The sequence below is a fragment of the Peromyscus californicus genome, unplaced genomic scaffold (assembly GCF_007827085.1).
Source record: "Peromyscus californicus insignis strain IS unplaced genomic scaffold, ASM782708v3 Scaffold_5__1_contigs__length_169319896, whole genome shotgun sequence".
Lineage (NCBI taxonomy): Eukaryota > Metazoa > Chordata > Mammalia > Rodentia > Cricetidae > Peromyscus > Peromyscus californicus.
In genome coordinates, this window is record NW_026294573.1 from 105,558,935 (window position 1) to 105,583,716 (window position 24,782).

Consider the following 24,782-nt stretch of genomic DNA (forward strand, 5'->3'; position numbering starts at 1 on the left):
TAAGGTCTCACCACGTAGCCCTATCTGGTCTAGAACTCTCTATGTAGACCAGGCTAGCTTCAAATGCACAGAGATCTACCTGCCTCTGCCTTCCAGCTGCTGGGATGACGGTGAGCATCACCACACCCTGCTGCAGACTATACAATCGCTGATGGCAAATCCATATTCAATTGGCTTTTTATGTAAAGGTTTATTTTTAATTGTGTGTATGTGGGGTGGGTAGATGCCTGCAGAGGCGAGATGTGTCAGATCCCAGGAGCTGGGGTTACAATAGGTTGTGAGAGCCTCACAGAAAAGACAGGAACTCTGCAAAAGCATTATCACTCCGTAAAAGTTTTTTTTTTTTTTTTTTGGTTTTTCAGCAGGGTTTCTCTGTGTAAAGTCCTGGCTGTCTGGCTGTTTGGAACTCACGCCTTAGACCAGGCTGGTATTGAACTCACAGAGATCTGTTTGCCTCTGGCTCCTGGGTGCTGGGATTAAAGGTGTGTGCCACTTTCTCAACTTCATCTTTATTAATTTCACAGACATGGTATTTTTTAAATAATTAAATTCACAAATACTAGAGTAAAGTGTACATCCTTTTGGGTGATAACAGTATTTAGCAAACTATAATCAAAGTTTCTCTGTGTAGCCCTGGCTGTCCTCTGCCTGAGATTAAAGGCATGTGCTACAATGCCAACTCCATCTTTTGTTTTTTGGGGTTTTTAAACATGTATGTATTTACTGGAGGTGGGGGATGAAAGTGTCCATGGTATGTGTTGAGGTCAGAGGACAACTCTGAAGAGTCACTTCTCCCCTCCAGCCTGTGGGTTCTAGAAATTAAACTCCAGCTGTCGGGCTTGGTGGCTTTACTCACTGAGCCATCCATCTGGCCGGCCCCACTGCTGTCCCGTTACATTATGATTATGTTAATTCTAACAGAAAATATTGCAGGAGGCTATTTCTGGAAAGGACAGCACATATCACCTTTTCATCATGTCTGTCCTTTTTGAAAAAAACAAAAACCAAAAACTGTGGCTGTCTGGAACCCCACTTGTGAGGCTCCAAGGACTACAACTTGGAAGCCAGACTACGATACACTATGAGGGCTGGCCTCAGACAAACGTAACAAAAAAGGAAAGGCAACTGTGGGAAAATAAAAAGGCTGCTCTACTAGGCTAATACATTACTCCAACAGTGTCATCATTTTGCCCAAAGCTAAGTAAGTATGTTTCTTCAGGTTTCAACCAACAGTTCTCTAGAAATGCTCCCTGCAGGCACACTGACTTGTCCAACAGAAGAACCTCACCTTGGATTTATCCCAAAAGAGGGTCTCAAGTGCTCAGTAGTAACTCTGAAAGGAGGCAGTCCAAATGTAGGAGGGTAAATCCCCCCAAAAAGCTGAGGCTCTGCCCATAGCAACAGGTGACCCTTGCTGTAAAGTTAGAGGATAGGTACACAAATAAATTCATAGGACTTTACTAAATTTTTAAAATGCAATTGTTAACACGTGTGCATTATAATCTTAGCAATGAGCTGCAAAGGCTTAAAGCCTTGATCTTTAACTGGAATGTAATTACTATATATTATAAAAATACCCTTGATTTTAAGTAATTAAACCAGAGGCTACAGAGTAAGTACAAAATCATGAATATTTCTCTGTGGTTACAGCAAAACACAATTTACTGAGATATAGCGTCTATTTCAGAGGTGAGTGGGGGCGTGGTGTTGTGGCTGAACCGGATCCTTGTGCATGCTAAGCAAATGCTCTACCACTAAGCTACACCCTCCAGCCCAAACTACTTTTTTTATGTGATGTGGAAATCAAACTCAGGGCCTTGACTATTAAATCCCTAGTCTCTTTTTAAAGAACTAATCTGAAAAATCCAGAGAAAGTTATGACAGATGTCTCTTACCTCATAAATGTTGGGGTGCCACATTTTGGTCAAGAATCTGAAGGTAGGTGGTGAATATGGGTAGTCAATAGGAAATTTAATATGTGCCTGAAAAGAAAGAAAAAGATAATGCTAATAAATGAGACAAGTTATTCATTTGCCTAATAGTTCACACTATTATATCCCAAAGAAGCAAAGTTCCTTTCTAAAAAGCAGGCTGCTGAGAAGTCATTTACAGTATCAGGGTTATTAGAATATTCTGTTAGTATCTCTGCAAATATTTATGTCTTTGTTAAATCACCCAAATTCAACTTGCAGGAATGAAAGGTAAGATGTGCCAAATACTGAGGCTGCTGTTTCCATGCAGCATGGGGCCCACTGCATCCAGATGTGCACTTTACTGCTAAGCTAGCCCTCATCCTCTGCTAGCATTATTTTTGTGGCAAACAAAACAACAATATGGTTTTCTAGTAAATAACAATACATTTTTCCTTTTTACTGACATCATACAAACATTATGTCCTCACTCATCAACAATAACATTGACATTTTGGTGTCTTTTCCTTTCAGTGATTCTTTTCATTATACAAATGCTCTTTTTCTACTCCTCAACCCTAATAAAAGGCACTTGCCACCAAGCCTCATGACTTGAGTTCAATTCCCAGGTCTTACAGTGCCACTTCTCACACATTTCCTCAACATTAGTTGTTGTTGTTGTTGTTTTTCCGGTTTTCCGAGACAGGGTTTCTCTGTGTAGCTTTGTGCCTTTCCTGGATATTGCTCTGTAGACCAGGCTGGCCTCAAACTCACAGAGATCTGCCTGCCTCTGCCTCCCGAGTGCTGGGATTAAAGGTATGCACCACCACCACCTAGCTTAAAGCTTACTTTTAAAAAATTTATTTGTTTTATTTTATTTGTACTGAATGTTTTGTGTGCATGTATGTAATATGCACCATATGTGTGTCTAGTGACTTTGGAGGTTAGAAGAGGGTATGTGATCCCCTGGAACTGGGGTTGGGGTTATGGATTGTTGAGCCACCTCGTGGGTGTTGGGAATCAAACCTGGGTCCTCTGCAGGGGCCACAAGTGCTCTTAACCACTGAGTCAACTCCGAGACTACCCTAAGACTTTTTTTTTTTTTTTTAAATTTGATAGCAGGCTGTTTTTTTAGCTCAGTGGTAGAGCACTTTCCTAGCATGTATGAGGCCCTAAGTCCAATTCCCAGCACTGACGAAAAGGAAAATTTGATAACAGGGTAGTGTACACACGTGCAAAAATGAAAAAAATATTAACAAAGTATGTATATGAAAATGTCATAATAAAATGCATTTGTTAGCCGGGCGGTGGTGGCGCACGCCTTTAATCCCAGCACTCGGGAGGCAGAGCCAGGCAGATCTCTGTGAGTTCGAGGCCAGCCTGGGCTACCAAGTGAGTTCCAGGAAAGGCGCAAAGCTACACAGAGAAACCCTGTCTCGAAAAACCAAAAAAAAAAAAAAAAAAAAAAAAAAAAAAAAAAAAAAAAAAAAAAAAAAAAATGCATTTCTTTAAAAAAAGTGATTCAAAAAGGAAAATTTAATTCCTCAAAATACTGAATTTTTGTTTTTTTGCCCTGTTTTCATATTCTGTTTTTGCCTGTATCATATCATGAACATTTTTTTATTATAAAATATTCTTATGCTGGGCCAGCCTGGGCCACATAAGATCATAAGATTGTCTCAAAACCACAAAAAGTTAGCCATGATGGGACACATCTACAATTTGGGAGAAAAAGATAGAGTACCAAAAGTTCAAAGTCACTTCCAGCTATACAGTAAGCTCAAAGGCAGCCTGTGCTGAAGTAGACAATATCAGAAGGACCTGTTTTGGCAGCACATATACTAAAATTGGAATGCTACAGAGAAGACTAGTATGAACCCTACCCAAGGAAGACATCCAATTCATGAAGCAGTCCATATTTTAAAACATAAATAAAATAAAATATTCTCTAAGTGTGATTATTAGTGTTAGCATAATATTTGATGACATACATAAACAGATGAGCCCTTTTTTCAGACAGGCTATGTAGCCCAGGCTAGCCTCAAACTTGTAGTCCTCCTGCCCACCCATGTAGTAACTAGGATTATGGGTATGCACCACCACACACAAATCATTTCTTTCAAAAGGGTTTTTTTCTTTTTCTTTAAAAACTTAATTTTTGTGTGTGAGCTTTATTTAATTACTATACTAGTTAATATAAAACATATGACACGTTTTCTTAGCCTCTGTATTCAGGCATGAACCGTAACATTTTCAAATACTAATCCAAAAGAGCAGGCCCTAATCTTAAAAGAGCCACGGTGGAAAGGGACCAAACGGCCCATCTGTCTGCAATCTTCAAGAATAACTAATGGAGTTTCAAGTATTCACACATGGAAGACTACTACAATCCTACTATTAGTCAAAACTGAAAACAACATTGCACACAAAAAATCACTTTGATGCCCCAAACGTCTCAAATAACTGAATGAAAATCTTAAGCAATCAAGACTAGTTCAGATTGAGCGCCATCAGGACAAAGGGGTTTCCTTTCTTCCTTTCTTTCTTGATTTTTTTTAATGCCGAATGCCGTTTATTGAAGGAGGGAGGAGTTTAAATAAAGGCTTACAGCACAATGGGAGAACCCCAGAGGACAGAAGTTTGCTACCGATGTTTTACAATCTTGCATCTAAGCTGTTAATGCCCATTATGCAGGATACACAGACAAGGAACTTCCCTTAAGCATTCAGGAGGGTGGAACCAAAAGGGGCTTTCTTACCTTGGGACAGTTAGGCTATTCCTTGCTCTTTTGATATAAAACTTTACAATATACGTTCTTGGAAAGATCTCATATTTAAAATACTAAGAAATGTTTTAAAAAAGGGGGGAGGGGGCTGGAGAGACGGCTCAGTGGGTAAGAGCACTGTTTGCTTTTGCAGAGAACCCAGGGTTCAGTTTCCAGCACCACATGATGGCTCACAACTGTCTGTAACTCCAGACCAGGAGACTGACTCCATCTTCTGGCCTCCTCACTGCATGTATGTTGTGCACAGACCTAAGTACATTCAGGCAAAACATTCACACACATAAAATAAAACATAGATCTTTTCTTAAAATCCAAACTAAGGGATCCATATGAGTTCTGTTATAAAAAGCAATGCCGGGCGGTGGTGGCGCACGCCTTTAATCCCAGCACTCGGGAGGCAGAGCCAGGCGGATCTCTGTGAGTTCGAGGCCAGCCTGGGCTACCAAGTGAGTCCCAGGAAAGGCGCAAAGCTACACAGAGAAACCCTGTCTCGAAAAACCAAAAAAAAAAAAAAAAAAAAAAAAAAAAAGCAATGAAAAAAAGTTCCCAAAGTTTATAAAGATCAACTATTTCACACTTCTAGAAAAATAGTCAAAGCCAAGCATGGTAGCACACAGCTCTGTGATACCAGCACTCAGGAGGCTGAGATGGAAGGACTGACAAACTCTAGACCAACACCAGCTATACAGCAAGACAATCTCCAAAAAAAAGAAAAAAAAAATTAAAAGACCAAAAGCGTGCATCATTTTTCAGAGGCTATTCACAAAAACGGCAGAGCTTCATTAGAACAAGTTTTATGATTTAACTAAATCTAGTCCAATCTGCTATTGCCAAAAAAAAAAAAAAAAAAAAAAAAAAAAAAGCTAAAACAAATATTTTACAAATCAACCTAAAAAAATAAGGTGGGTGGAATGTGGGTAGTGGGGTGACAGTGACGGAACTGGGAGGGGAAAAGTGGCCTTCTGAAACCTGCTCAGCCTGATGACGACATCATCTTCCACCCCGGGAACTGCCATTATTTCTAGTTGTGTTCTAAACAGTCCACTTGCAGGCCGGGCGGCAGGGGCGCACGCCTTTAATCCCAGCACTTGGGTGGCAGAGCCAGGTAGATCTCTGTGAGTTCAAGGCCAGCCTGGTCTACAGAGCGAGATCTAGGACAGGCCCAAAGCTACACAGAAAAACCCTGTCTCGAAAAACCAAAAGAAAAAAGAAAAAAGAAAAACAACAAACTCCACTTGCAGAGAGATGCCTATTTCATCTGATTTGAAGCAGGGCAATCATGCAAACAGTTCCACTTATGGCTTTTGTTGAAAACAACTGCCTAAAATTATTAAAGTTCAGAAGTACCCTACGCAGTGAGAAAAATACACACAACAACAACAAAAAACAAAAACAAAAAAACCTGAAAGACAAAAGTAGGCTCTGAGATGTCCATGTCTTTGAAAAGTTCTGAAAAATTCCTATGAATTTAGAATACTATACCAGTATGTGGGTCGTGTGTATGTACAGAGTGATATGCATGCCCAACAAGGATCAGAAAGCTCACATTTCTCCCTGTGCAAGCAAGAACTGAAGCCTAAGGCCAAGCTGTCAACCACTTGGCTCAATGTTAAAAGTGTTCCCTAACGCACGCATGCACGCACGCACGCACGCACGCACGCACAGGCACAGGCACACTCCACAAATCCCAAGTAAATCAAAGCTATCTCTATACAATCATCAGCATACATTAAACTGAATTCATTGGCCACACATGAAAAAGAACATAGACTTTAGAAAATTAGGTTAAAGTACTAGGCAAGCTAACAATTATAACAAGCACACTAAATGTTAAATTTTAAAAACTGTATTAGTGAGATGGTTTGATGGGTAAAGGCAATTGCCATTACACCTGGCAACCTAAGTGTGAGCCCACGTGGTAGAAGACCAACTCCATTAAGGTGTGCTCCAATCTTCACATTGTGACATGCACGCACACAAACGCATGCATAAACTGTAAAAAAACCCATAATTTACATATATTATATGCAAAAAATAATTTAAAATGACCATATAATTATATAAGACATAAAAATACAGAGAGAAAGGGAGAGGAGCAAGCGATTATTTGAAATTAAAATCCTGGCTAAATTTCCTGAAGTTTTTTTTTTTTTTTTTTTTTTTCAAGACAGGGTTTCCTCTGTGTAGCTTTGCGCCTTTCCTGGAACTCGCTTTGGAGACCAGGCTGGCCTCGAACTCACAGAGAAGGATTTTAATTTTTTAAAAATTTTATTATTGGAGGAGAGATGGCTCAGTGGTCACCAACACTTTCTCGGCAGAGGATCTGGGCTCAATTCCCAGCACCCACATGGCAGCCTACAACTGTCCATTACTCCAGTTTCAGGGGCTCTTTCTGACAGACCCATATGTGATACACAGACATACATGTGAGAAAAACACTCATACAGAATAAAATTTTTAAATATTTTTAAGGGATTTTTAATTAAAGGGGAAGAGGGGCGTGCACATGAGTGCCTATATGCACTCGAACACGCGTGTGTCTGCGTGTGGATTTCTGCATGTGAAGGAGTGTCCATGGAGGCCAGAGAGGGTATCAGAGGTCTCCTGAAACTGGAATTACAGGTGGTTGTGAATGCCCAATTTGGGCGCAAAACTCCACAAGAACAGCAGGGTGCTCTTAACTGCCGAACCCTCTCTCCAGGCCCTACTGGAGATTGTTTTGTTTTGTTTTGTTTTCCGAGACAGGGTTTCTCTGTGTAGCTTTGGAGCCTGTCCTGGAACTTGCTCTGTAGACCAGGCTGGCCTCGAACTCACAGAGAGCCACCTGCCTCTGCCACCCGAGTGCTGGGATTAAAGGTGTGTGCCGCCGCCGCCGCCGCCTCCGCCACCCGGCTTTCTATTGAGGATTTTAAATTAGCTCTTTTCAAGAGGATTATAGAAAACTACGGCTGAAGGACTAACGGAGTCAGCAAGATAGCACACGCCACAAATCGTTCTTGGAAACTGACACAGGTTTTGAGTTCTGGCCAGCCTGGAACACATAGCTATACCGCCTCATACACATAAAATCCTAACGGAAAGTAAAGTATTAAGTGTCTCAAACCATTTCCACCAAGGTAAGGGGAGATGGAGGTAGGAGTGTGGTGGTTTGAAAGAAAACGGCCCCCGAAATGGAGTGGCACTATTAGGAGGTATGGCTTTGTGGAGTGGGTGTGGCCTTGCTGAGGAAGTGTGTAGTTACTGTGGGGGCGGGCTTTGAGGTCTATCTTGCTCAAGCGTCCCTCAGTGTGACACTGAGTCCACTTCCTGTTACCTTCTGATCAAGATGTAGCCTGCACCATGTCTGCTTGTACACTGCTCTGCTCCCTGCCACGATAATGGACTGAACCTCTACATTATAAGCTGTCACCTCAATTAAATGTTTTCCTTTATAACAGTTGCCATGGTCATGATGTCTCTTCACAATAACAGAAACCCTCACTAAGACAAGGAGGAACAATGAAAAGATAGGACAATGGAACAAAGGTTTTGTGTTTGTGCCCTGACAATTTATTAACCCTATTATTTAAATCTCTACACTTTTATTTTTCCTCTTTCTTTTTCTTTTTTTTAGACAAGGACTCATTACAGTAGCCCTGGCTAGCCTGTAACTCACAGAGATCTATCTGTTTCTGCCTTTCAAGTGCTGGGGTCAGAGGTGTGCATCACCATGCCTGGATAAGCTTCAATGTATTTATATAAAATATACTTATGTATGATGATAATGTTTTATAAATATATTTTTAAATATTATGAAAATATAAAATACACACATACATACACACACTTAAAAAAAAAACTTTAAGTAAGGTGGCTCTTGCCTTTAACCCAGCACTCGACACCAGGAGGTGGATCTTTGTGAGTTAGAGGCAAGACTGGTCTACAGAGCTAGTACTAGGATAGCCAGGGACAGAGAGAAACCCTATCTAGAAAAACCACAGTGAATGAATGAATGAATGAATGAATGAATGAATGAATGAATGAATGAAATGAACAAACAAGTGCAATTAGGGGCTGGAGAGATGGCTCAGCAGTTGACAGCGCCGGCTGCTCTTCCAGAGGATCGGGGTTTGACTCCCAGCACCCACACAGCAGCTCACAATTGTCTGCACTTCCAGTCCCAGGGGATGCAATGCCTTCTTCTGGCCTTTGTGGGCACTGCATTACATACACGTGGCGCATAGACATACATGCAGACAAAATATCTATACACACAAAAATTATTAAATAAAAAAATAACTTAAAAGATAAAGTGAAATTTTAAAAATGAGAATGTTTTCATTAAAAGAACAATCTAGGAAGCTTAATATTCATTATAACTGAAGATTAAAAAAAAATAAAAGCCAGACATGGTGGTGCACACCTTTAATCCAGTACTTGAGCAGAGGTAGGCAAGTTTCTGTGAGTCCCAGGCCAGTCTGGTCTACATAGTTCTAGAACTAGAGAGAGACAGTCTCGGAAGGGAAAAAATAAAAATGAAATAGATCACAGCAGCATGTTTCCCATTAATGCAAAACACAACAGCTGGAAGGAAGGGGAAAAACCCAAAGGGCAATCTTTGTAAAACTGTAAGATTCCAGAGAGCCCGGGAGGGGCTTACTGGCCACTGACACTTGCCACCAAGCCTGACAAGCTGAGGTCCGTCGCACAAACACAAGTGGTGCAGGAGAAAACAACTCTTGCATGTGTCCTCTGACCTCCACAGGAGAGCGACAGCATACACACATATTATATGCACACACAAATTAAAATGTAATAAAAAATGTTCATTCCATAAAGAAGGTGGGCATAACTGTATTCCTGACACTAAGGAGGCTGAGGAAAGAGAACTGAAAGGTTTTTTTGGTTGCTTTTGTTTGATTTTTGTTTTTCTTTTTTGGTTTTTTGAGACAAAGGAAAAAAAATACTTGTAAGAGATGTCTCAACAGCAATACTAGAAGCAACGAATGCTTTCAAAGGTCTGTAGAAAAATTATTCAATCTAGCAAAACTATACTTCAATTACAAAGTGTGTATTTTCAGATGTAAGAATGTCAACATTATCTTTAATGATACTCTAGAACTGACACCTCACATCCCACACTCCAAAGACTGTAACTAACCCCCCTGCATGGCACAAGCCTGTAAGCTTGGCACTCAGGAAACAAGAGACACGGTATCTAGATCACCAGGCTAGACCAGCCTGGGCTACAAAACAAGACCCTGACCTCAAAAGAACCAAAACCACACAAACAAATGTTTAAAAATGTACAAGACTCAAAAGAATAAACTTATCAAAGTGAATAATTAGTGTAAACACTAAAAAACAAGGCAAATTAAAAAAAAAACTCTTATTTTAGCAACAATTATTTTGATGGGGAGTAATTAAGGTAAGACTGGGCATATTCCTGGTGGTAAGGCTGTGGCCAGGATTAAAGAGGGCATCTGACATGACCTCTGACCTCCAAACACACATTTACACACATGAGAATTTGTGCCCACACACATGCACTTGCACTGGCGAATGTGCATGTATGCATATAGACAATGGGCATGGTGGTGCACTTAATCCCAACATACAGGAGATTAAAGCAGGGGGATCCAGAATTCAAGGTCACCCTCCACTGCAGAGTGGGAATCCTGAAGCCTAAGAATAAATCTACAAGGATAACTGTGATTCTATGCTGAAGACTATAAAATATTCATGGGGAATTTTTTGTTTGTTTGTTCAGACATAATCTATGTAGCCCTAGAATCTCACTATGTAGACCAAACTGACCTTGAACTCACAGAAATCCACCTATCTCTGCATCTGCTGGGATTAAAGGCATGCACAACCATGCTTGCTGATAAATTTTTTAAATGAATGTGCAGCTGAAGTTTTCCTGTGTCCCCTGGCCCGAGGTCAGGACAAATCTCTCTCACCTGCCAGTCCCGCAGCCACTGGGACCCAGGTAAACACAGAGGCTTATATTATTTACAAACTGTATATATAGTCTATGGCAGGCCTCTTGCTAGCTAGCTCTTATATCTTAAATTAACCCATTACTATTCATCTATGTATCGCCACATGTTCCATGGCTTTACCTGCGTCTAATTACATGTTGCTCCTTGGGCAGTGTGTTGGCATCTCTCCACTCAGCCTTCCTCTTCCCAGAATTCTCCTTGTCTGCTTATCCCACCTATACTTCCTGCCTGACTACTGGCCAATCAGTGTTTTACTAAACCAGTGTACAAAAGCATTATCCCACAGCATTTCCCCTTTTATGTTTAATTAAAAAGTAAGGTTTTAACTTTAACACAGTAAAATTACATATAACAAAACAGTTATCAAGCAAGAATTATAGTTATAATATTTGGTCTATTTGTATTTGGCAAAAATCAAAGAAGATATCCTATCTATCCCATATTTGTGAGTTCAAGGTTTCAAATCTACCTTATCTCCTAACAAAACCAAGGAAAACCATCATTATAACTATCTAATCTTCAACTACATCAAAGACCTCAGAAGGATACAATATTGCCTAAGTAAACAGGAAGAGCATTGTCAGCAACTTCCAAAAATCTAGAATGACAGAGAGCTGGCTGCCTGGACAGTTACCCAAAGTTCTTCTGTAACATTGGGGTATCCATTCTTCAGCCTACAGGCCTAGAGTCTCTCAGTCACTTCTGTCTGCGTCCTGTAGAATGTCTGGCAGTTTCTTCTGCAAAGTGGAACCTGAAGGATCATTTCACCTTGTTTTGGCAAATTCAGTGGTCATTTTCCTACGTGTCCTGCATGTCCAATTTATACATTTTATCAGCAATCCAGGCAAGAAGAGTTTCTTGCCCAAATGGCTACTTTTGCCAAGAAGAAGATAAACTCCATATGGAATGTCTTTGATGCCCATCATCTTCCATGAAGTAATTGGTGCTTTCAGAAGCAGATGTGTCTCATTGTTCAGAAAAGTCTAAGTTTTTAAAACATTTTAAATGTCATATTCTGTAGGTCTTTGAAGTGTTTGAAGATTAACTACCTAACTGAAATATATCTACATGTATCTAAAAAACTTAATATGACAAGCTTGATTATCATGGAGATTAATTATTAATCTGTATTTCTTAATTATACATTACAATTATAAATGAGCTATACAAACATAATACCTTAAATAAGAGTAGAAATATACATACAGTATAACAAAATTAACTTTAAATTTGTATCAATAAACTAAAATCCATAGCAATGTAAAACATTTTAAACAAGTTGTTAGTTACTCTTTATCCTATCATATCTATGTCCCCTTCTCTTCTTTACAAAGAGATTGCATTTATCATTTATAATCAACCCTCTTTAAATAAAAATAAACATTTATAAACAATATTTTGGGAATTTGGACATAGCTTCTCATGCTACTTCCTGCTGGTCTTTCAGTGGTTTTTGGGTTTGGGATAACTGTCATTGTTTAGGATGGTTGGTTTTAAGTTGTTATTATTAATGGTCAGGAAAGAGGCTAAACAAAGGAGATTAGATTTAAGATTCTTGTTTGAAAGAAAAAGGATATAGGTAAGAGGTAGATTATTGAATCTACTCAAAAAAAGATACAGAAATGATAGAATAAAGGGTAGATTACTGAATCTACTCTGAAAAGAAAAAGGATACAGACATGATACAGATAAAAAGGTAGAATATTGAATCTACTTTTAAAAGACAACTACCAGTTTTAAATACTTTACATTGGAATTGATTTTTTTTTTATTTATTATGTATACAGTGTTCTGCCTGCATATATCCCTTCAGGCCAGAAGAGGGAGCCAGATCTCATTACAGATGGTTGTGAGCCACCATGTGGTTGCTGGGAATTGAACTCAGGACCTCTGGAAGAATAGTCAGTTCTCTTAACCTCTGAGCCATCTCTCCAGCCCTGGAATTGATTTTTATATGTTGTATACAAATTATATATATTGAGATTGATATTGTTAGAAAATGCTGTACGTATATTTCTAATCTTGTTCAAGACATTGTATCTATACAGTTCATTTAACAATGTAATTCAATTTGCTAATCCTTCAATGTTATTATTACCAACTATTAGGACATAAAGAAATGAAAGTAAGTAGTTAGACATTACAATCAAACTTGTAGTCATATTAGGTATGTTTTCAAGGTCAAGCAGAGATATATTTTAGATGGACAGGTCATCTTCAAACCCTTCAGAGATCTACAGAATATGGCATTTAAAATGTTTTAGTAACATAGATTTTTTTTCTTTCTTTATGACTATGAGACACATCTGCTCCTGGCAGCACCAGTCTACTTCAGAGAAGATATGGGCATTGAAGAAAATGCATATGGAGTTAACTTTCACTGTGGCAAAAGTTAGGCACTGGGCAACAAAGTGCCCTCACATCGACTGCTGACAGTATGCTATCCAAAATGGACAAACAGGACACAAAACAAAGGACTACCGATCCTTGCCAAGACAAGTGTGGTTGCAGCTTTGGCAACAGGCATCCTCTGAGGCCAGGGCAATATGGCAACATCGCTGAAGTGGCTTTGCAATCTGGAAAAGGTACAGTGCCCCTTTCTTCGAAGGCAGCTGAACAGGCAGTGGGCCGATGGCTTCTGGTGTGTAGAGGAACAGTAGCTGAAACAGTTATTCTTGAAGAGTAGCTAGGCTGATGGAGTCTAACCTCTCGATGGTAGACTGGCATTTAACAAAGGAGATGAAACCACCCACAAGCTGAGAAGAATGGGCAGCCAAATTCCAAAAACACCAGTAATTTCCAGAATTTAAAATCCTGAATCATGGCAAGACATTGGTGGAATTCGAGTTTATCTGGTACATGGAATACTCGCACCGAATGTGAGATCGAGCTATAGGCCTTGTGTACATCCTACTTCACAAATGAGTCTGTCAGATACTCTAAGCCTGTAGGCTGAAGATGATGCCCCAGCATTGCAGAGAAACCTCAGGTGACTGTCCAGGCAGCTGACTGTTTCTGTCATAACTCATTTTTTGGAAGTCACTTGTTTGCACTTCCTGTTTCACTAGGTAATATTATTTCCTTCTTGGGTCTCTGAGGGAGTTGAATATTAGATAGTTGTAGTTAACAATTTTCCTTGTTAAGAAATTCAGAAAAGAAACTTGCCGGGCGGTGGTGGCGCACGCCTTTAATCCCAGCACTCGGGAGGTAGAGCCAGGCGGATCTCTGTGAGTTCGAGGCCAGCCTGGGCTACCAAGTGAGTTCCAGGAAAGGCGCAAAGCTACACAGAGAAACCCTGTCTCGAAAAACCAAAAAAAAAAGAAATTCAGAAAAGAAACTCACTAAGGAGGTGTAAAGTGTGTAAGTTTGAAAGACATTATAAGATAGTTTTCTGTTGATAATACAAGGCAGGATAGAAAGTGAATTAGGTATATTTTGGACTCACCAAAATAGGATAGATAATGGAATATTTTCTCTGAATTTGTCAATGCAAATGAACTAGGCATTGTTGATGTATTTATTGCTTGTATATATTGTATATAGTTACTGTATTGTATATAGTTTTTCTTATATTAGTTATAACTTATTTTTCTAAATTATTTTTAGACAAAAAAAGAGGAAATGTGGTGATATTTTATTTGTACTTTAATAAAGTTTGCCTGGAGATCAGGGGAAAAGGTCACCCATTTTAGGCAAACAGGAAGTCAGGCAGCATATGCCCTTAATCCCTCAGCAGGCAGGATCTCTGTGTGTTCAAGCCCACATTAGGGAACAGAGCCAAGCGTGGTAACACACGCCTTTAATCCCAGTACCAACCATCAAGGCCTGGAGGTCTGTACAGACAGACAGAAAGTGACAGAGTTGGGTAGAAGAGGAAGTGAGGTAGCTGGGCTAAGATAGCCAATGAGAGGGCAGAACAACAAGGCAATAAAAGCCTGGGTACACAGGAAGTGGGCGCATTTGGAAGCTGCAGGGTTGGTGAGGTAAGATTGGCTGGTGGCTTTCCCTATTTCCCTGATCTAAGGCTTTCACCCCTATATTTGGCTCCGTGTTTTTTATTTAATAAGACCATTTAGAAATTTGTCTACATGAGTGAGGTAGCAAATGCCTGAAATCCTATCACAAAAGACTAAAGCAGGAAGAATAAGTCTAAGCTACATAATCAAACCTGTCTCTAAAGCAGGAAGAATAAGTCTAAGCTACATAATCAAACCTGTCTCTAAAGCAGGAAGAATAAGTCTAAGCTACATAATCAAACCTGTCTCTAAAATAAAGACCTAAGTAAGTAAGTGCAGAGATAAATAAAACACATAGACTGAACAACTGTCATTAAAATGTCCATTTTCCAATGCAAAAATCCCATTCACTCCAACCAGTCCCCACACATATGCACTGGTACTCCAGCATACACAGGTGTGCACACACACAATGGGCATGGAGGTGGACTTAATCCCAACACATGTAAGAAAATAAAAAAAAAAATCTAAGCAAAGGAGGTTGGAGAGATGGCTCAGCAGGTAAGAGCCTTGGCTGATCCTCCAGAGGACTCAGGTTCTATTCCTAGCACCACAAAGTGACTCAGAACCATCTGTAACTCTAGTCCTAGGAAATTCAATGCCCTCTTCAGGCCTACACTGGCACTGAACGCACATGGTGTACAGATATACTGTACACATATTAAATTATATATACACCCTGCAGAGTCACTTGGAAACAAACTGATATTAAAACTTCAATGAATGAGTGAGGATGTAGTCCAGTGGCTACTTAGCATGTTCAAAGTTCTAGGTCTGATCATCAGTTCCACAAAAACTTCACATGGACAAAGAGTTGACAAAACAATCTTGAAATAAGAAACAAAATACACTTTTAATCCCAGCACTTGGGAGGCACAGGGAGGTGGATCTCTGTGAGTTCGAGGCCAGCCTGGGCTACAGAGCCAGCTGCAGGACAGCCAGGGCTACAGAGAGAAACCTTGTCTCAAAAAACTAACCAACCAAACATCAAAACAAAAGAGAAACTATAATAAACCTGAATATATATTAGATTTCAAGACTTTATAGTAATTAAGACTGCTAAAGGTACAAGAACAAACAGACAAATGTAAGGGAAGTGTGTGCAGACATATACCCACTTGTACAGAGTCACCTACTTTATAACAAAGACACCATTTCAATTCAGTGAAAAAGGATAGTTCCTCTCTGTTTTGTTTTTGCAACAGGGTCTCACTGTGCAGCCCTGGCTGGTGTTGAACTCACAGAGATCCAAAGAAGAAAGGGTCATTTTTAATAAATAGCACACGCCTCTAATCCCAGCACTTAGGAGGCAGAGGTAGGCAGATCTCTGAGTTAGAGGCCAGCCTGGGCTACAGAGCTACAGAGTGAGTTCCAGGAAAGGTACAAAGCTACACAGAGAAACCCTGTCTCAAAAAACAAAACAAAACAAAACACCAAATAAAAATAACAACAGAAGCAAAATATCTAAATACTAAAGCCTATGATCCAGATGGCTGTACTGGCACATGCCTATACCAGAATTTGTAGGTGGAAAAGAAGGATAGAGTTTAGAAGAAGTCAAGGATATGAAACAACATCCTTCTCAGAAACAAACCTGGAACATTGGTACATACTTGTAATCCCAACAACTGGGAGGCTGAGATAGGAGGATTGCCAAAGTCAAGGCCAGCCTGAGCTACAAAAAGTAACTCTGACAAAAGAAAGCAAAAATACTGTAAGAAAATAATTTTATAATGTGAGACATAAATACAAAAAGCCACTTACAGCAAGGGACCTGAATGAATGAGCCAAAGAGAAGAAATACAGTATACTATTCACCAGCCTGTTCATGGACTAAGAATTTGAAAAGTCTATATGAAAAGAGCCTCTTACACAGGGAGCCAACAGTTTGAAATGTAGAGTAATATGCCAGTGGGGAATAAAGAGCACAGGAAAAAGCCAGCCAGGCAGAAGGAAGTCCACATCAAGTGTCAAGTTTCCCACAGTAAGGAGGAATGAACAGTGGTGTGCCCACACACTCTCCTCCTGGGTGCCTGACTGGCATTACCCACCAGACCCAGACTCCCAGGCAGGAGCTATAAATGACAACTGAAGAGAATCAGACTAACTCTAAAATAAAAGCAGTGGCCAAAAAGAAAAAACAAGAAATCTCTAACTCTTGACAATTTATCAGACGAAATGATAACCAGTTGATTTTAGTACAGAAGATGAAACTACACAATGGTTATCTCTGCTAACAGTCATTCAGATAAAAAACAATAAATATAACAAAGTTTTCACATCCCTTCACCAATCCATGTATTACATTCAAACAGTAACCAAGTTCAAATACGCCATCTCTTTAGAAAAGTAGCATTTTCTAAGATACAGAAAACTAATTAAACTGGCAGATGATTAAGTTAGAACATGCTACCTAACATTACCTAATTATTGAATAATAGATTGTTAAGTGTAACAAGGTAGCTCATGGTCTTTTTTTAACACACAACCTCCAGAAAGAAAACTCTATGTCAGACAAGCAAACACTGGAAACCTGATGTTATATAACCACATATTTGTGATTATTCTGATTTCAAATACATGTAAATTCAGGAATGAACAAATGAAAAGGCTGTTGCAGCTCATGTTTTAACTAGAGTTGCAAAGAATAAAGGTACAGAATATATGCCTTCCCATTATCACATGCAGGATCATTCCTCTTCCAAAAAGGTACATGCCATTTGTAACTTAATAACTGATGCCACAAGAGGGGATGGGAGTGACTGGCACAAGGCCCGAGCACTACAAAATAGAAAAACAGCTAGGCATGATTGTATATGCCTGCAATCCCAGCACTTGAGAATCAGAGACAGAGGGCTCCCCCAACTTCAAGGCCACAGAGGGCTACATAATGGACAATCGGGGGAAAGACCCTTCAATTATCAGACAAAAGAGGAAGGTAATACAATTCAGTTAGACCAAAGGTTAAGATGTCAGAGGAAAAAGGCTCACTTATTATTGACCTACCAGGGAAAGTTTGATTTCCAATGAAAAGAATTTTAATGGGATGACTTGGGAAAGAAGTAACTTGCCAGGTGGTGATGGCAAACCCCTTCAGTCCCACCACTTGGGAAGCAGAGGCAGGTGGATCTCTGTAAGTTCAAAGCCAGCCTGGACTACAGAGTGAGTTCCAGGACAGCCAGGGCTGTTATACAGAGAAACCCAGTCTCAAAAACAAAAGGAAGGAAGGAAAAGAAAGAAAGAAAAAAGTAACTTACACAGTCACAAAGATTTTATGTTCAATATGAAGGCAAGATTTAGACAACCAAATGGTATCTTATTTGAACCCAAAATCTTTCAGAAGAATAGCCTAAAAAGCAGTCTCAAAAATCATGGTGTCACAAAAGACCTAAACTTTGACCTTTAGCTACTTAAGGGAAACAAAATCACAGTTGCAGTATACTTTCCAAAAAAGGATGTAAGACAGGAAGACAGGAAGAAAGAAACCAGTACCAAAGAGTCCATCATAGTCTTAGAACGTTCTGAGTCCATTTTAATACTGCACATAAATCATTTTATGTATACCTTGAAAATAACCTAGTCTATCAAACAGGGTATCTTCACTGGATATGGTAACATACACCTATAATCCTAGCACTTGGCAGAGAGGGAACAAGGCAGTAAGATGCCATAAGTCTGGGGCCAGCCTGAACTACACAGAAAATTCCAGAACAGCCTGGGCTACAAAGTGAGACTGTATCTCAAAATAACAAACAAACAAACAAAAACAAAGCCAGGATACTCTTAGGGGTCTAAAACTAAGAGGCAGGGGAAATATTCTAAAGTAAATCTGAGCAGTGAGCCTTAAATTTTTAAATACAAACTGTCCACCAATATCTGAGTGTCAGCTCTGGGAAAGCATCTGCATTCTTTAAAGACAGGGTCTCATTACATAGCCTTGGCTGGCCTTGAACTCTTGATCTTCTCATTCCCCACATCCAAATGCTCAGACAGACTACAGGTATGTGCCACTACCACCAAATTGGAAAACAGCATTTTAAAAACCGAAATATTTAGCTGGCCTGAAGACACATGCATTCTGAGTGCTAGGGTTACAGGCATATGTCTTCGGGCCTAGCTAAATATTTCTGTTTTTTAAAATGCTGTCTTCAAGCCGGGCGGTGGTGGCGTACGCCTTTAATCCCAGCACTCGGGAGGCAGAGCCAGGCGGATCTCTGTGAGTTCGAGGCCAGCCTGATCTACAGAGCGAGATCTAGGAAAGGCGCAAAGCTACACAGAGAAACCCTGTCTCGAAAAACCAAAAAAAAAAAAAAAATGCTGTCTTCCAGGCTGGAGAGATGGCTTACTGGTTAAAAGCACTGGCTGCTCTTCCAGAGGGCCTGAGTTCAATCTGCAGCACCCACATGGCAGCTCACAACCATCAATAGTGGGGTCTGATGCCCTCTTCTGGCCTGAAGGCATACATGCAGATAGAGCACTCATAAAATACATACATTAAAAAAAAATTTTGAAAATTCTGTCTTCCAAGTTGGTGATAGTGGTACACACCTGTAATTTGTCTGTAGTTTGAGCATTTGGTACATTGTGAAACACTGGGGTAGAGTCCCAGTACAACACACACACACACACACACACACACACACACACACACACACACACACACACACACCATTCATATGTTAATCTGAAGAAACAGAAAATAATTTGGGTATGGTATTAGAGGTTGACCCTAGGGTCTCCTACATTCTGGGCAAGTGCTCTACCACTAAGCTATATTCTCAGATTCCATTTTAAAAAGACTTTTATAACCCTGAGCCATTCTCCAGGTCCTCAGCCTCCCAATTTTTAAATATAAAGTAAAAATCACCGGCTGAATAGTTAGCACTTCTACCCACCTTCACTCCAATTCTCACAAAGTCAAGTCCTGGAAACAAAATCTGTCTTCGAAAGCAAGAGAGAAAAGGCCTTTTCCGTCCTCAGTCTTTTCCTGGCCCAATCCTCCAGGACCGTGACAAAGAACCTGGCACCAACAAACCTCACATAAAACTGCTGCCAATGCCTAGAAGTCTTCGCCAGCTAGAGTTGTCCCCATTAACATTTTTATACTGAAGTAGAACACTGCCACTAGGTGGCGGCAAACTACCTCCAAGACCAGATCAGATTTAGATCACGAGGATTTCCTGAAACTCCGAGGCAGAAATAACATCTCACATTTTGTGCAACTTGTTTAACACCACTTGTCACAGTAAAGTGGAACTTACATATCACCAACTATATAGTGGCCATTCTAGAATACGACCTTCTGGACTTAAGTCATAGGTTAATACTGTTATATACAAAATAAAATTAAACATGATCATGTATGCCAGTGTAATATGCATGCAATACAACTGAACAGGTCCATTCTTATCATCACAGCAATCAGAAACAGAGGTGGGAAGACCTGAGTTCAAAGCTCTCCTGCATCACCAGGGACACCTTACCTGGGGGCAGGCAGAGGGGGTTCTAGAGAGAAAGCGAGGACGGACTAAGCGCTTGCTGCAAACCCTGGGCACGACCTCCAGCACGGTGAAACAAAACCGCTATTCATTTACTAAATGACAAGTCTACAGTCCAGCTAATAACTTCAGAGGCTGAGGCAGGATTGTGAGTTAAAGGCCAGCCTGGGCAACACAATGAAACTCAAAAGTTGCTTGCCTACTTGAAGAACAGGCAGTGGAGGCTAGAGAGAGCCTCAGTGGTTAATGCTGCTTACTGTTCTTCCAAAGGACCTGGGTTTGGCTCCTAACACCCTCATGCAGTAGCTTACAACTGCCTTTGTCTCCAGTTCCAGGGGATACAACACCCTTTTCTGACTCTGCAGACACCAGGCACACACATGGTGCATACATGCAGCAAGACACTCATAAATAAATAAAATAGATCTTTTTAAAAAATAGGAAATGAGAGCCAGACACTGTGATGCAAACCTTTAATCTCAGCACTCAGGAGGCAGAGGCAGGTGGATCTCTGTGAGCTTGGATCTCTGTGAGTTCGAGGTCAGCCTGCTCTACAAAGTGAGTTCCAGGATAGCCAGGGCTGTTACAGAGAGAAACCTTGAAAGTGAATTAGATACAATAGGATAGATAATGGAATTATTTTCTCTGAATTTGTCAAATACAAATGAACTAGACATTGTTTAGGTATTTATTACTTGTATATATTATATAGTTATTGTACTTTTGTATATAGTTTTTCTTATGTTAGTTATAAGCTTTTCCCTTTTTTCTTTTTATTAAAATAGAAAAGGGGAAATATGGTGATATTTTATTTGTATTAAAATGTTATTTGTATTTTAATAAATAAAGTTGCCCGGGGGTCAGAGCTATTAGCAAGCCATAGGAAAGCAGGGCAGTGGTGGCGTATGCTTGTAATCCCAGCACTTGGTAGGCAGAGCTGGGTAAGTCTCTGTGTGTTCAGGGATACAGCCAGCATTGGATACACACGTCTTTAATCTCAATACCAACCACAGAAGACCTGGAGGTCTGTACAGACAGGCAGTGACGAGGCGGTCATGTGGTTGGGTTTACAACCAATGAGAAGGCAGAACAGAAAGTCTATATAAAGACTTTAACACAGGAAGTAGCTCTCTTTCAGAGAGGTAGGACCACCGCAGGAGGAAGGGTAAGGTTTTAGCTCTTAGCTCTGACCTCTTGGCGTTCTTCTTTGCATTGTTTCTGTGGTTCTTATTTAATAAGACGGTTGGTTACATCTACAAACCTTGTTTTGAAAAAAAATAAAAAATAAAAATAGGAAATGAAATTCTAGAGACATTAATAAGTGAATACAAAGTGAAGTGCTGTAGTTCTAGCACTTAGAAGACTGATGCAGGAGTTCTCAAGTTCAAAGCCAGACTGGGTTACAGAACAAGTTCCACGTAATGAGCCATAAAGTGAGACCCATTCAAAAATTAAAAACTAAAAACAGAAAGTTGGACAAGGTATGTGTGGTGGTTCATGCTTAGAATCCCAGCATTTGTTAGGTAGAGGCAGAAAGAAAGAATAAGAGTTTGAGGTTAGCCTGGGCTACATGAAGCCCAGTCTCAAAAGAGGGAGGAGAACAGGCAAGTGGGAGAGAGAGAAGAGGAGGAGATGGGAGCAAAGAGGGAAGCTGAGTAGGAATGGATTGTTTTTGTTTTTGTTGGAGACAGGGCCGCTCTGCAGACCAGGCTGTCCTCAAACTCAGAGATTATGATTACATAGAAAAGTGATTGTAGTGGAGAAGCCTGGCAGACATATTACCATTAATGAGACGTGAAATGATGTGCCACCTTAAAGGATATAAGGAATGTGAGGAAATTCCACAGACTCTAACTGAAAGACAGTCTACAAAATAAGTGACTATAATGACCAAACATTGAGATCATGAAGTCTAGAGCAAGACTAGGAATGCTACTGTGTTCAAAGGTTCTACAGAACAGTTCAAAGGTTGTACAGCCAGAGGCAGTACAAGACAAGCACATCCTTTGTTACCATAACCTGACGGTGACTGGGCAAATTTAATGGGATCTGAGTACTTTTCTTTCTTTCTTTCTTTTCTTTCTTTCTTTCTTTTTTTTTCCTTATTTTTCTCGTCTTCTTGGGATCTGAGTATTAAATGGTACTTACATTTCAACCTTACTTTCTCTTTTGGGAAGGCAGGGGAACAGAAGTCCTGCTCTGTATCCCAAGTTAACCCCAAACTCACAACAACCCATCTGCCTAGGCTTCCCAATTGGTAAGATTACAAGTATGCGTTTGTTAATCATCACAGCCAGCTTCATTTTAGTTTCTTGATTGTTAATAATAATTCTGAGTGTACAGAATACCCTTGTTTGTAGGGCACACACTAAAATACTCAGAGTAATAATGAAACATCAGATACCTTCAAATGGCTTCTCCCAAAAATTCTTTGAACTTGTCTCAAAGTGTTTAATTCTTTAAGAATTAGAGTGCCTAATAAAGAATAGAATCTATCAGAATTGTTGTCCAAGGAGTAACAGGAGAAAAGGAAATGAATACCTGGGGACCAACAAATAAAAGGCGGCCCACAACAGTCAAAGTAATAATGAACCATAAAATGTGTCTTGAGGTACAGCTCAAGAGATCGCAAGCTTCGGACCCTTGGTTCCTTCTCTAATAGTTCAGAATCTCAGAGGGAACCATGAACTGAAAAGTATGATTATGATCTCAATGCTAGAAAGAGTAACTTAAAAATTATTTAAGTACTGAACCATGACGGAATCTAAGGCTAGAACACCTTTCAGGTGGTTTTACTTTGGAGGTAAAGACTCTGCATTCTGTAGGAACTGAAAGGCATTGCTACTGGTCAGTGGATGTGTTTCCTCTGCGAAGACAGTGAGCAATGTGGATAGGCAGGATTTGGAGGGGAGGTCAAATTTTAAGTTTAAAGCCAGAATTAAGGAATCCAGACAAGCAGGTCAGTTAAGTCATCAGCCACCAAGACATAATGACACTTGGTATTGCAAAGGGCATTAAGCCATGAGTCCAGTTGTTCAGCTGGTAATAAGGATAGGCTGGTTTAGCATGTCGGATGAATGGTTACATATGACTGATAAATGACGCAAGCAATGACACTTTGTTACCACTCTACAATCCTCCTTGTCCTGCTGCTACCTTAAACACACCTCCATCAGCATACTGGAATTCTGACAGACAATTCTGACTTCATTTTAATAGTCCAGATTCTCAGCTTTGGTGCAATCTGAAACAGCCTAACTACTTGATTCCAATCCCATTCCTCAAGCACAGGTACTAGGGTATGCCCCAACTCTGATTTTTCTCCGGAAAATATACTGGGCAAAGTGTACAAAGTGCTCTCATGGGAGAGCACTTATTTAGCATACATACGGTCCTCAACTTAAAACCCAACACTGTCTACCTGTCCCCCAAATTTTCTAATGTTTATTCATCTTATTAGTCATGACCAATACACTTTTCCTGAAGGCTACGTTCTGTCTCCAAACTACAGTCCAACTGCAAGGATCCTTATGGATCTCTTACCAGACAACAGACCTCCACAGCTGAACAGTCAAGTACGGTTTTGAGAAGCAGGGCAAAATATAGTTAAGACATACAAACTAGGTAAGCTACAGAACCTGGAAGGCAAACTAACCCATGTAACTAACCCTGGGCAAGTCTCCTCAACTCCCTACAAGCCTTAACTTCACTCTTCGTCCCATTTATGGAACCACATTAGTGCCATCTCACCAAGCTGCCATCCACATGATGTGACAGTAGGGAAAGGCAGAGGACTCGGTGGGCGCTTGCTGTGCAGACACAAGGACCTGCATTAGGACTCCCAGCACCACAGAGAGGCTGAGCATGGAGGTACACATCTGTAACGCTTGTAGGGGCTTGGGGATAAGCCAGACCCAGGATGATTCTGGGGGTCATTCTAGCTAACCAGTCTAGTTGAAATGGCAGACTCAAGTTTCAGTAAAAGACCCTGTCTCAAAAAAATAAGGTAGAGAGTAACGGAAGAGGCCATCAACTTCTACCTCTGGCCTCTACACAGCATGCACAGAGAGCGTACCCACAGAGACACATGCAGGTCTACCCCCACACACAATACACATGTATAGGATAAAAGCAAGTTACCATTCACTGTGTATTTATTTCCTGTGTACTGGACATACTTCTAAAATACTTTACGTGTTAATTCATTTAATTGCTGAAATAACTGTGAGTTATCATCAGAACCTTATTATAAGGAAAATGAATACAAAGTTTTAGAAACTTATACAGGGTCACATTTAAGTGAGTCTGCATATTATTTATATAAAATTCTGTGTATATATGTATATATGCAACATGCAACACAGATAACAGACATTTCCATTTTAGCACAGGAAAGGGCAAATGCTAATAATGCAATAAACAGGAGCTATATCTTTGTAGTTCTCTATTAAACAAGAGAATTTTCTTTATTTTTGTTTTTTGTGAGGGGGGTGTTGGAGACAGAGTTTCTCTGTATAGCCCTGGCTGTCCTGGAACTCACTCTGTAGACCAGGCTGGTCTCAAACAAAGGAGATCTGCCTGCCTCTGCT

General features: G+C 40.2%; 1 protein-coding gene and 1 non-coding gene across 3 annotated transcripts in view; one reads left to right on the forward strand and one right to left on the reverse strand.

Moving 5' to 3' along the window:
• The window catches only part of Ube2r2 (ubiquitin conjugating enzyme E2 R2), an 85,995-nt gene that overhangs the window by 32,055 nt on the left and 29,158 nt on the right, over positions 1-24,782 (reverse strand). The window contains exon 2 of one of the 2 annotated variants that reach the window (XM_052718471.1): positions 1,896-1,982. The exons of the other annotated variant lie outside the window; for it this stretch is intronic. Coding sequence (XP_052574431.1) covers positions 1,896-1,982 — 87 coding nt within the window. The remainder of the gene's footprint in view (positions 1-1,895; positions 1,983-24,782) is intronic. 2 annotated transcript variants of the gene reach the window in all.
• On the forward strand, positions 3,732-3,833 carry LOC128098011 (U6 spliceosomal RNA). The gene has a single exon (XR_008214062.1). It is a non-coding gene; the product is annotated as a U6 spliceosomal RNA (small nuclear RNA).